Source organism: Protopterus annectens, chromosome 5.part1 (genome assembly GCF_019279795.1).
Source record: "Protopterus annectens isolate FY-2018-M chromosome 5.part1, PAN1.0, whole genome shotgun sequence".
Lineage (NCBI taxonomy): Eukaryota > Metazoa > Chordata > Ceratodontiformes > Protopteridae > Protopterus > Protopterus annectens.
Genome location: NC_056736.1, coordinates 88,927,028 through 88,940,528, shown reverse-complemented (window position 1 = coordinate 88,940,528; position 13,501 = coordinate 88,927,028). Strand labels below are relative to the sequence as shown.

The window sequence follows — 13,501 nt, the reverse complement described above, 5'->3', positions numbered from 1 at the left end:
TTAAGAGGGGTGCCTACTAAGGACATTCTAGAAGCTGCTACATGGAGCTCCGTGCATACATTCTCCAAACACTACAATCTCCCTCTATACTCCAGATCCAGAGCAGGCTTTGCTTCGGCAGTCCTGCAGGGTTTGATTGCCTCACCATCTTTTTCCTAGAGCATTCCTCCTCCCCCAGCTAAGCTATGGTATTCTACCCATATGTTAGGACTGCAGTTGCATTCTTGAAGGACATAGTACAGTTTTGTACCTACCATAAATGTAGATGTCCGATAGACATGCAACTGCAGTCAGATTTTCCCTCCCTCCATACCCCTCTATGCCTTGGGTCCACTCCTATCCCTGTTTTTCTCTTAGCTGGGGATATCTGTTATGGTGTATTTGTTTTATTGCTCATTTATTTGTCTGGAATCCTGTTTTTGTCTTCCAATTTGATTACAGCCTTCCTTGGAGGGCACCTGGCATCTGGGGCAAGAAACACTGAAGAAAATGGCGTCGGCTAATGCTTATATACTCCAGCCGCTCTGACGGAGAGAAAAGCGACATCAGCCGACGTCGGACCCAGACTTTGGAATCCGGCCGACCGAGGGCTGCCTGAGGCAGGACAACCCATATGTTAGGACTGCAGTTGCATGTCTATCGGACATCTACATTTATGGTAGGTACAAAACTGTACTTTACCTCAGCATAGGCCTCTGGCTATACCTCCTGTCTTGGACATCCTAGATGATGTTTACTCAGCGGCCTGCCTTAACCCGGACTCTCTACCTCCAGCTCCAGTTAAGCCTGGCAGGTACTACAGGGTTCCTGACTCACACCAATTTCTTTACAAAAGCCATGCTGCTGACCCAGAAACCATCTCACAGGGCCCCAAGGGAGTTAAGGAACCATTGCCAAAAATCCATTGCCTTCCGAGAGAGATTCCAGATCCTTAGAAAGGTGGGGAAAAAAGGTATATACCTCGGCTACCTTATCCAAGATGGCCTTAAACTGTCAGTTTCATATGCTAAAATACCAACAGTTTTTGTTATCACAATTGAAGAGTAAAATGTCACAACCTGAACAACCAGACTTGAAGGAGTTGCAGGATTTGATGCATAGTGCAGAACAAGTGGGTAAGCATATCTTACTATGTGGTTTTGATGCTCTAGAGGCCTCATGTAGAGCTGCTGTTACAGGATCAGTCATACGTAGGCATGCCTGGCTCAAGGAACAAGCCTTGCCTGATCATGTCAAAGCTAAATTACTAGACGCCCCTCTTCAAAAGGATGTACTGTTTGGCGCTAATGCTGAAGAGGTATTAAGGAAAATGGAGGAAAAGGCTAAATCAATGCAAACTGTGAAAGAATTTCTACAGGTCCAACCCCCACGTTTTAGTAGAAATTGGCCTTCCAAAAACTGGTCCTTTCCTGCCACAGACAGACCCCAAAGAGGCAGATACAGGCACCCAAGGGGCAGAGGACAATCCCAAGGATCGTATAGAGGCAGACAATGGCAAGCTCCTACACAGAGGTGGTGAGGACAACTCGCAGTCTTTCAGAAAGCAAACCCAGTGACTTTTCCCTTTGCATGCCAACCAGGTTTCAAATGGTAGCCACCTTAGGAGGAAAGCTGGCATTATTTTCAAAAAATTGGCATGTTGTCACAAAGGACAAATGGATCCTGGAGATTATAAACAGAGGCTACAAATTCCATTTTCACACTCTTCCAAAAATGAGAGGCATGCCAAACCTGCCACACAATCAAAGGGCAGAGGCACAAAAGCAAATTACAGATCTCATAAACATGAAAGCTATTCAGGAGGTACCTACGCACGAACAAGGTCAAGGTTTTTATTCCAGGCTATTTCTGGTGCCAAGGAAGGGAAAAGATTGAAGACCTATTTTGGATCTGTCCATCCTAAACACGTTTCTACTCGTACCAAAATTCAAGATGCTCACTCTACAGCAACTTCTTCCCATGCTGGGCAAGGAGTCTTGGCTGGTAACAGCATGTCCCAATCAGACAAAATTGCAGAAGGTACCTCAGATTTCTTGCAGGTTCAACCCATTATCAATTCTCTGCATTGCCCTTTGGCTTATCTACTGCGGCCCAGCGTATTCACGAAATGCCTGGCATCAGTAATTGCCTACTTAAGACTTCAAGGGATACAAATATACCCCTATTTGGATGACTGCCTGATCCAAGCGGACAGCAAGCACATGATTCAGAAACATCTGGCTTATGTAATAATGTTATTGAAATCTCTGGGATGCACAGTCAACAAAAAGAAATCAAGGCTAATACCCTCTCGGAAGATAATTTTCCTGGGTGCCAATTTGGACACAAACACCCAGATGGCCTACCTCACGCCAGAGAAGCAGGGGCAACTAATACAATACTCCAGAACACTAGCAAATTGCACCAGGCTGACTGAAAGGAAAATCCTGCAGGCTCTGGGATTCATGGCATCTTGCATCTTACTAATCCCATGTGCAAAGCTGCATATGAGGAAACTACAATGGTACCTGAAAAACATATGGTCTCAACACAGCCACAGTTTGGAAACAATAATACCACTAATTCCATGTCCGCAAAAGGAATTTCTGTGGTGGGCTCAAGCATGTCAAACAAACACAGGTCTTCCATTCAGCAAGCCTCAAGCAAATCAAGTCATCACAACAGACGCCTCGGACTACGCCTGGGGGGGCGCACATGACAGATCGGTGCATTCAGGGCAAATGGTCCCAAAAAGAAAAGCACCTTCACATCAATCAAAAAGAAATGCTAGCAATAATAAATGTTATTATAGCTTTCAAGGACCTTCTACAACCAGGTCAATTATTGATAAGAACGGACAACACCACAGTTATGTGGTACATAAACAGGGAGGAACACATTCTTACCCCCTATGCAGGCTGGCCATGTCACTTTGGAACATGGCCATGGACTTACAAATGGAACTACAAGCACAGTACTTGCCAGGCAAGGAAAACACGCTGGCAGACAACCTAAGCAGGAATATGACAGATCCACACGAATGGAAATTGCATCCAAAAGTTTTTACAGAAATAATCCAAGAATGGGGAAGGCCAGACATAGATCTCTTTGCCTCCCACAAGAATCATCAATTGACAAAATTCTGCTCAAGGATCTTCCATCCAAAGGCCTGGAGAGTGGACGCTTTTTCTTTCAGTTGGACATCAATGACAGTTTATGCCTTCCCTCCTCTTCGTCTGCTGCCCAAAGTTCTATTAAAGACCAAAGCAGACAGACCAAAGATGATTCTCATTGCTCCGGACTGGCCAAGGCAACACTGTTACCCACTCCTGAGGAGCCTGACGCATTCCCCACCATGGACCCTGCCTCTAATGCCTCTTCTTCTGACTCAGCACAGTTTCAAAACTCTTCACAGCCAGCTAAAAACACTCAATCTAGCCGCATGGAAGATTCCTTAGCATCTCAACAGGCCCTACTCTCCAAGGAGGTGCAGGATGTCATTTTGGAGGCCAGAAGGCCATCAACTAGAAAAGCTTACTCCGCAAAATGGAAACGTTTTTGTGTCTGGAATGAGAAAAAGGGCCAGGATCCTAGAAAAATGAATTTACCTCAAATACTACAATATTTAGCTGAACTGCTAAGCAGTGGACTTTCTTTCTCCTCCATCAAAATACATGCCTCAGCCATTTCTGCAGAATACAACACTGATCCACCTTTATTCTCTCACCCTCTCTTAAGACAGTTCCTCAGAGGGGCTAAGAATTTAAGGCCTCCAAGGAGACCACCAATACCTGCTTGGGATCTTAATTTCATTCTTGAAAAATTGACCTTGCCTCCCTTTGAGCCAGCTGCCTCATCAGATTTGCAATATTTGTCCTGGAAAACAGCTTTCCTTCTGGCTATCACCTCAGCTTGTAGAGTTTCAGAACTACAGGCTCTCATGGCTGTCCAGCCTTTTATCATCTTCCATCAGGACAGAGTTTCCTTACGAACCAACCCGTCCTTTATGCCTAAAGTGGTATCCAGGGTAGCTTTAAATCAGGCCATACATTTACCTACTTTTTATCCTAATCCTCACAACAAAGGGGAGAGATTACCACATTCCTTGGACAGCCTTTCAGAAAATCAGAACAGCTCTTTGTGGCCTATGCGGTAGGAGCTCAAGGGAAGCCAATTTCCAAACAGACAATCTCAAAATGGATAGCCCACTGCATACGCTTTTGCTATTCGTTTCATGGCAAAACTGTTCCTACAGGCATTAGAACTCATTCCACCAGGGCCACAGCCACCTGTGCAGCCTTCCTCAGAGGAGTTCCTACCAAGGATATTTTGGAAGCAGCCACTTGGAGTTCTGTGCATACCTTCTCCAAGCACTACAACCTACCATTATACTCCAAATCTAGAGCAGGTTTTGCCATTGCAGTCTTGCAGGGCATTTTGGCTCCTCCTAGTTCCAACTAGTGCCTACCACCCCTTTCTTAGCTTTGGGATTCTACCCATCTGTTATGACTGCAGCTGTATGCACGATGAACATAGTACAGTTTTGTACCTACCATAAATGTAGATGTTCGAGTGCTAATACAGCTGCAGTCCAGGTTTCCCTCCCTCCTTCCCCTCTTGGGACAGGCCTATAGGCTAACACATCCTCATACAACCTGATTGGGGTTTTCATTTATGATGTATTTGCTTGCAACTACTGTATTTTGATTATATAGCACTGCATTATCACAGAAATTTATTATTGCCTTCCTTCTGGGGGCACCTGACATCTGGGGCAAGAAAAACTGAAGAAAATGGCGTCGGCTGGTTCCTTTATACCCCTGTCACACTGACGTCAGAGAAGAAGCGACGACAACCGACGCCGGACCTAGACTTTGGAATTCGGCCAACCGAGGACCCGCCTGACAGCAGGAGAACCCATCTGTTATGACTGCAGCTGTATTAGCACTCGAACATCTACATTTATGGTAGGTACAAAACTGTACTTTTTTGGTTGTTTTTTAAAGATCAGTGTTATCTCTGTTTTTCTGGATTTATAAGGATCTGAGGTATGTTAGGGGTTGGTACATTATGGGTAAGGGAGAAGGGTGAGAGCTTTTTGGTTACCACAAGCTTTAATAACTGCTGAGTCGGATCCGAGGATCGGATCTGAACCCAACAGTTGAGGAAGAATGAAAATGGGAAACACAGAAGGAGCATTATGGTGAGCACATAACTTTTTTATTTTTCATTGTATTTTTTGTGTGACTACTGTGAGGTTGATTTAAAAGATTAAATGTTTTATAATGCTTTATTGTACATTGTAGGTATGCAAATCACACACTGGTATTCTTGGAAAGGGGCTGCTGCTGTCACATTTTCCAACTATCCTTGAAGCTCTTGAGGGCAATCTTCCCATTCAGCTGCAAAGTAATGAACATTCCTTCCTTGAGGACTTCATTGCCTGTGTGTCAGGATCCAGTGGGGGACGGCTAGCCAGGTATTTGTTTTTGGACCTGTCATCCATTTTGAACACTGTGACTAATAAGTGAAGTGGGTTAATATTTATGTATATATGTAGTTTAAGTAGTGCATGAAGCTGGGGAAGTATGCATTTACATAGCAGATTAATTCCTCATTAAAACATTATTTACCACTGGTGGTGAGAATTATAGACAATCTAACATTGGGGTCCTTAGTGGTGAATTTAGACTGCTTGTAACCTTTTTTCTTTTCCATTTTGCACTTTTTTGCCTGATGCTTTTGAGTTCAGCTGTGATTGCCATGCACATCACATGTGTATGCTGTTGTGTCAAACACCACACTGGGAAAGTGCACTTAATTCTTGAACCTGCAAGTACTTTTTGCACACTTTGGATTTTTGATCATATCTTGCATCATGGCTTGTAGCACTCAGTGCCTGGCTGTATAAAAATATTAGTGTCTTAAGACTATTCACTTTGTGTGTGTCTGAGCCTTGCAAGAGTCACTTGCTCCAACAGGAAGAAGGTCTACTGGCTGTTTTGTGCAAGGGCTTACATTTATGGTCCTCAACTTCATACAGATGTTTGAAGTATGGTGCAACCTTTCTCTCCAGTATGGGATCATGGTTATGCAACACAACCTTATATCTTTGTCAGAGGTGTGCTGTGTGCCAGCACCATAATTCCTAACACCTGGCATCCATCTGTTGCATTCAAGATTCTATACATTTTGTCTAATCCATGCTCATTAACATGTCTTTAGGCAGTGGGGGTAAGGGGTCAACACCCACCTCAATCTCCCATGAGAATGCTGTGTTAAAGACTTGGAGCCAGTTATTTTAGAAACTAATAAGAAAAGTGAATCATCTACCAGTACAGCACCCCATCAGATCACCCTTCCTTTGGGGAAACCTTGAGGCTTTTGAAGTCAACTTTTGACTCTGGCCTCTCTCCTCCCCATAGTGTCTTACTGAGTATTTGTGAAAGGAGGAGGAGGAGCCTTAGGCTATCTTCTCAATTCAGTTTGCTATTGCAGATTCTGTTTTTGCAGCCAGAAAGCACCCAAATTGCACTGTTCAAGCCCACAAAGTGGCAACCCCTGATTTAATAGAGTGAAATCATGCTTGGGCATTGCAGAGCAGGGACGTAACTCATCTCCTCACCAGCTGAGGACTCCGATACAATAGAAGTTTGTCACTTTGCTACCAGACAAGGCATCGAAAGCCTTGACATGGGCTGAGCATGAGAATATTCTACATGGCGTTATTGGGAATTAGATTGCTCAGCTCTTTGCCTCACCTATCCAAGTGTCTGTTCTCCTTGACTCAGTGGACACTTTTGAAAAGTCTTCCACCCTCTCTGGGTCTGTGCTTAAGGAAGAGGTGGTCAAGATCCTTGTTACAGCTTCCACAGTAGTCTTCCATGTGGCCCTCTGCAGCTTTGTGCTGATGCTTGGGCTAAGGCAGTAGGTTCAGAACATTGCCTTTGCAAGATGACTTTTCTGAAGTTATTCTCCTTCAGTGAAGTACTCCATCCATCCTGTGTATATGTTTAAGGAAAAAGTCTTATTCTGCCTTCTCACACAGGAACTGATAGATGATCTTGTATAGGTGAAGCAGGGCCTCACAACTTTTGAGGACCTTTGTGACCCCTCCTCAACCCCTCTACACCTCTTCCAGCCTTTTCACTCCCAATAAGACGTTGCACCCCCTTGCAAGTAAAGGATGCCCTTAAGTATAACTTGGAATTATTTTCTCCAGGAATGCCAGCAAATTTGTCAAAAATGACATCTCCACCAGTCCAGCAGTCACAAGTCTGTCATGTATGGCTGCTTTGAGATGGTGGTTGGGTAGTTCAAGTTTGACCTGTCATGAAGAACATTACAAAACACTTGCAGGTTACTGACATGTTCAGAATAGAGTCATTCAGCTTTTATATCCTTCCCCCAGGAAGACCTGTGCAGAGATCAGACCATCTCCTGAAACCTTTTGGAAAGGAGGTCTTGACTTAACTTTCATAGAGGCTATATAAGTTGTCCCTCCTTCAGAGTGAGTCTTGAGATTTTTTTTTTCTGCCCCTTTCTAGTTCCAAAAGGGAAAGGAGGTTTCTGTACCTTCCTTGCAGTCATTGACTTCAGTGAGCACATCTGATAAACCAAGTCTTCGATGGTGATTCCTTTAGAAGTAATGTCCTTGCTGCTGCAGAGTTCTTGGACATTATCACTAGATGTGATGGACACATTGTACTGCATCACTGTTTGTGTATACACAAGGCATTCTTTCATTTACTTTTGGGGACACCACTTTGGTTTTTCCTCCTTGTCTGGAGTGTTTACAGAGATGTTGGTGGTATGACTGAATTGTTGCAGGAAAAGGAGCTCCATGCGTTCCCTTTCTGAACAGTTCTCTTCTGGTAACTTCATTTTTGGAACTCTTAAGTATGGTCTTTGGAGCTCATACTCCTGAGACTATGACCATAAGTTAGCAAAGCCCTCTCTGATTACATGTCACTGTGTATCCTTATCAGTACAGAACTGGACACGTTTTACTCATTGCTGCCATGGAAAAATGATGGAATGTTATACAAGTGTCAGCCATGTACTCAGTGATCTTCTGGTGTAAGATCCCTGCTGGACCAAAGAGTGGTGGATGCATCTCTTTCTTGCAGCCAAACCTGTTGCTGCTTTTAAAAATTGAAGCTTCGTTGGTAGTTTTAGGCATGCATCCTTACTCCTGTTTCTTTCAACTTATGTGGGCTCCTTGGAATGAGAACTCCACTTTAACATATTGGATCTTCTTGCATTTCTCCTAGCCATCAGTCCTGTGAAGGAGAAAGTGCTTCTGGGAGACCCAGATGATTTAGGTTGGTATTATGTCATATGGTACCAAAAGCAACAGGAGGATATGTGGTCACCCCTTATGTGCACTGAGGTGATGAGCATCTAACACGAAACCACAGGTAAGACATAACTCTCTCAATACTTCATATTTCTAGCAAATTGTACAAGCTGACAGACTCCATGTGTGTCTCTCCTCCAGTATTTTTTGAGTTGTAGATTCAAGAGCCTTGCATAGTTAGGGTCTTCCTGGAATGGGCAACTCTGTAAATTAATATTTCTGCCACACAGGGCAATACACTTCTTTCTTTCTTCTGCTCCATGAAGCAGAGTAGAGAAGTCAGTTGTGGGTGCTTAACTCCCTCCTCTGGTACAAGAGATTCCTGAATATCTTTTTGTCTGATTTATCCCTTATTTTAGAGTCCGGCTAAAAATACCAAAACCCATGCTAATTGCCTTTGGTCGCTTAGAAGGTTGTGTTTCAAACTCTCCCAACAGTATAAAGAGCTCTTCATGTATAAACTGAGAGTACATCTGGTTACACTTTAGCACATGGCTTCTGGTTTAGAAATATTATCCAAACCAGATGTCTAAGCTGGGATACATGATGTGACGGAAGCCACTAAGAAATCTTCTAGCTAAGTGGAAGAGGTTATCCTCCAGGTAGGCAGGTTTTCTTTGCTGTCTTTGAAGTAGGCAAACATGTGATTTTGACTATCTCAGGCTCTTTTATTCTTTTAATCCCAGTCCATCTCAGTCCATGGTCAAAGTTGCATGTTTCAGGTATTTCTTCTGACATGGAGGTTGAAGATTGTGGTGCTAGACTTCGACCCTACAGTAGTTCTGGTTTTGATTTACATAGCCCCCATTTGCCTACTAGGTGACTGTGACCAAGTTATTTAATCAGGCATCTCTCCTGGATCTTTCCTGAAAATGAAGTGTGTCCCCAGTAGGCTTACACAATTAACAAATAGTTTACTGTGATCTTGTGGAGGGCAGGATGGTGACTAGGCACTGGCTAGTCAGGCAGTTCCTTAAAAAAATCTACATCTCTGTGTCCTTTGCAGAAACCCTCATCTCTATAGGACTTGAATTTTGGAGTCTGTATCCACCTTTTGAACTTGCTGGCATAACAGCTTTCAGATTCATCTCATGGGATATACTTTCCATCATGTTTGCTCACTGGATCTTGGAACCTTGGGCAGGTATGTGTAGGGATCCATTTCTTGCCTTTCACGTAGATCATAAATCCCTTTGATTAGGTTACTTACCAAAAGTGGTGTTAGAATTATCCTGTAAGCATTTCATCCATCGTCCATTTTTGAGAGATGGGTGGAGTAGATAGCTCTTCTCACTGCTTAGTGGCTTTATGTGGACTCTGGGCTTGTATAGCAGCATAGTGAAGAGTCACAATATGAATTTGGTATGCAACAAGCAGTGCCTGGCACTCTAGCTGGAAGGTGGTGCATGTACCATAGAACCACTTTTGTGCATTCCTTCCTTCCGTAGCAATACACTTGTCAAATTTTCTAGCAGGGATAAGAATAAAGGGAAAATGCCTTCTGCATCATGGTGCAGCATGACACCACATAGTTTCTCAGCCTGGGGACAGTTAGGGTATGCCCTTAAATGCAGGTGTCACCTGGTTTGGCTTAATGAAGCCTATTCTTGAGGTTACTGGCATGAGGGTGGTTCTGGCATGATGCGGTGAGGAGCTGGACTGAACTCCCTTTATGGCTACCTGGATTATGTCTCTTTGAGGTCAATTCTAGTGCAGTTCAAAGCATGTTGGAAAGGGTTGGTAATTGGCAGGAATGAAGAGTGAAACCCAGGAAAAAGAACTGCATTGTTAAAGGGAAATGCCCTACCTTATTGACAAAGTAGAAATATAGCATGCATAAAATTACTGGAAAAAATATTGACAGACTTATCAGTCAGAAGAGAGGAAAGGAGTTTAATTCTTTCAAGATGCTTGTGGTTTGGTGAAGAAAGAAAAAACTTTTCAATGGAACAAGAGAGAAATGTACTACAAGCTCTTTGCTATTTGGTATATCTGGAAGAAAATGTTTCCTGTTTTATAGACAGAATGTTAAGTTCTTTAAGAATGTATTCCTCAAGTTACAAAAATGACAATAAATTTAACTGTACATGTTTATTCTTCTGTCTTCTTTTATATAGAAAAGAAAAGGGGAGGGGTTATGCATCAAACAATATGGTGTTAAATTTTTTTATAGTCTGTAAAGTACAAAAATTTCAGTATATGCATTTTTCTCATTTCTTTCTTGAATGAAAAAAACATAGTTTATATGTCAAGCACTGCAGTGTTTAATTTTTTTTTCATAATCTGTAAAGCGTTGTTTTTTAATGGAAAGAATTTGCTTTGCCAAATATATGATGCAGACCTTAATGAATTGCAAATACAATTAATTTAAAACTTGTTACAAAAATTAATATTTGATAAACTGTGCTTAACAGTTTGAAGTGTACTCTGCATGTCCTGATTAAATTAAAGATATACAAGAGGAAATTGAGGCTTTTGTGCTAGTCAGAGGATAAGTGCGTTAAGCACTTGTCTTTGAGCAGCAAATTGTGGATGACTAGCTGATGTTCATCGTGTTTCACTGTTGGAGTCATTACTCTTGGGTTATCCTACTGGCAGGCTACCCTCAGTCGGCCAGAATTCCAAAGTCTAGGTCCAACGTTGGTTGCTGTTGCCTCTTCCCTGACATCAGTGCGCCAGGGATATAAAAGATGCAGCCGACACCATTTTCTTCAGACTTTCTTGCCACACGGTGCCCGAAGCAAAAGCAGTTTGCAATTGCCCTCATAAGGATTTTCATTCTTACTGTATTCCTTGCCTAGGCCCTGATCACAACGTTGCTAGCTGTAGGTTTTGTGCTAGATTTAACCAACGCACTATTAAGCGTCAGTTCGATTTTGCATTTCATTACTTTGGCCGAAGATTTAATTATATAATGCCGTCGGACCAGCCGACAGCCGGAGTTTACAAAAAACGCAAGGAAAAGGATAGGCATCCGAGGTCCAAAACTGACGACGAGGCCCCTGCTAGGCCATTCGCCGGTTCTCAGTGAGGCGCTTTTGCAGCCCCTGGTGCCCGCTACCTCAGAGCCACAGGCCGCTTCTGACTCCCACGTGGAGCCGACTGGGCCTCTGGATACTCAAGGTATTGGACACTCTGAAATCATTCCCTCAGATGGGTCCGGAGCCGCTGAGCAGGTATCGGTTTCTGAGGGTGTCTTCAGACCTACACAGTTATATATTAAGCCATCTTCAGCTTCAAAGACAAAGACAAAAGCAGCTCTAAAGACAAAGAAACAAGTACAGCATTCTCCTGCTCAGACTTCCATGCCTAAAAAACAGATGCTCAAAATGGCCAAAGACCTAATTACTTTGATCAGGGGCTCCCATCCCCCTCCAGATAAGAGGCCTAGGCAAGAGACAGAGTATGATTCTTCTGATCAGGTTTCTATTTCCTCCGATTCCTCTTCTGAACAGGATTACTCCTTGCTTCCCTATGAGGATTCTGATGCTGAAGAATCCATTCCTTCAGCCTCTCCTCCTGAGGATTATTCTTTTGCAGAAACCCTGCATACCATGAGGGAGCATTTCCACTGGGAGAACCAAGATTATTCTGAATCTAAGAAAAGGCTCAGAGACTGCTACTTCCTCAGCACAGACCCCTTGCTATTCCACCTGTTCTAGACATTGTAGATGATGTATTTTCAGAGTCCGACCTGTCCCCTCACTCTTTACCCCCTGCACCTGCTAAGCCAGACAGAAACTACAGGGTCCCAGATTCTCATAAATTCCTATATAAAAACCCCGCTGCTGACCCAGAAACTATATCTCAGGGTCCCAAAGGGGTTAAAGCTTCCACTGCAAAAAACCCTATCCCTTCTGATAGGGATTCTAGGGCTCTAGACAGATGGGGGAAAAAAGTCTACACTTCTGCTACCCTGGCTGTAAGGGCTTTAAATTGTCAGTTTCATATGCTTAAATATCAGCAATATTTAATGCCACTGCTTAAACAGAAATTGTTGACAAATACTGAATGTTCAGAGAACAAGGAATTGCAGGATTTATTGCATGCAGCTGAACAAGTGAGAAAGCATACTTTGCAATGTGGTTATGATTCTCTGGAGGCCTCTTGCAGGGCCGCTGTTACACGTTCTGTTATTAGAAGGCATGCTTGGTTAAAGGAACAGAATCTGCCTGATCATGTTAAAGCAAAATTATTAGATGCACCATTACAGCATGATACTTTGTTTGGTACTAAAGCAGAAGAAGTGTTGAAAAAATGGCGGATAAAGCAAAATCCATGCAGACAGTCAAGGATTTCTTACAGGTACAGCCACCAAGGTTTAGCAGGAACTGACCTTCTAAAAATTGGTCCTTTCCAGTGTCAGACAGACCACAAAGAGGCAGATACAGGCATCCCAGAGGCAGATCTCAGCCCCAAGGCTCATACAGGCCTAAACAATGGGGTGCTCCTACCTCCAAAAGCAGAGAAGACAAATCACAGCCTTACAGGAAACAGTCCCAATGACTTTCCTCTACCAGATCCAAGCACTTTTCTTTTGGCAGCCCCCTTAGGGGGGAAACTAGCAATTTTCTCATCAAATTGGCAAATGGTTACCCAGGACAAATGGGTCCTGAACATAGTGTCCCAAGGCTACAGGTTCCATTTTCACACTCTACCAAGGTCAAAAGGTATGCCAGACCTGCCACACAATCAATAGGCAGAGGCACAAAAACAAATTACAGCCCTCATGGACATGAGGGCCATTCAGCAAGTACCACAACAAGAGCAGGGGCAAGGATTTTACTCCAGACTTTTCCTAATACCCAGAAAGGACAAAACCTGGAGACCAATACTGGACCTGTCTATACTAAATACTTTTCTGGAAGTTCCAAAATTCAAGATGTTGACTCTACAGTAGCTACTGCCCATGCTGGGCAAGAAGGCTTGGCTCATAACTTTGGACCTAAAAGAGGCATACCTGGATGTCCCAATCAGACAATCTTGCAGAAGATACCACAGATTCATAGCTGGCTCAATGCATTACCAATTCTCTGCACTGCCCTTTGGCTTATCTACTGCACACAGGGTCTTCACAAAATGCCTGGTACCAGTAATTGCATTTTGCAGACAAAAAGGAATTCAAATATATCCCTACTTGGATGACTGCCTAATTCAAGCAGA

General features: G+C 43.3%; 1 protein-coding gene across 1 annotated transcript in view; it reads left to right on the top strand.

Annotated features, from left to right (window-relative positions):
* MYCBP2 (MYC binding protein 2) overlaps positions 1-13,501 on the top strand; it is a gene marked incomplete in the record, with an annotated part of 5,088,083 nt that overhangs the window by 3,182,981 nt on the left and 1,891,601 nt on the right. The window contains 1 exon segment of the mRNA XM_044072904.1: positions 5,286-5,458. Coding sequence (XP_043928839.1) covers positions 5,286-5,458 — 173 coding nt within the window.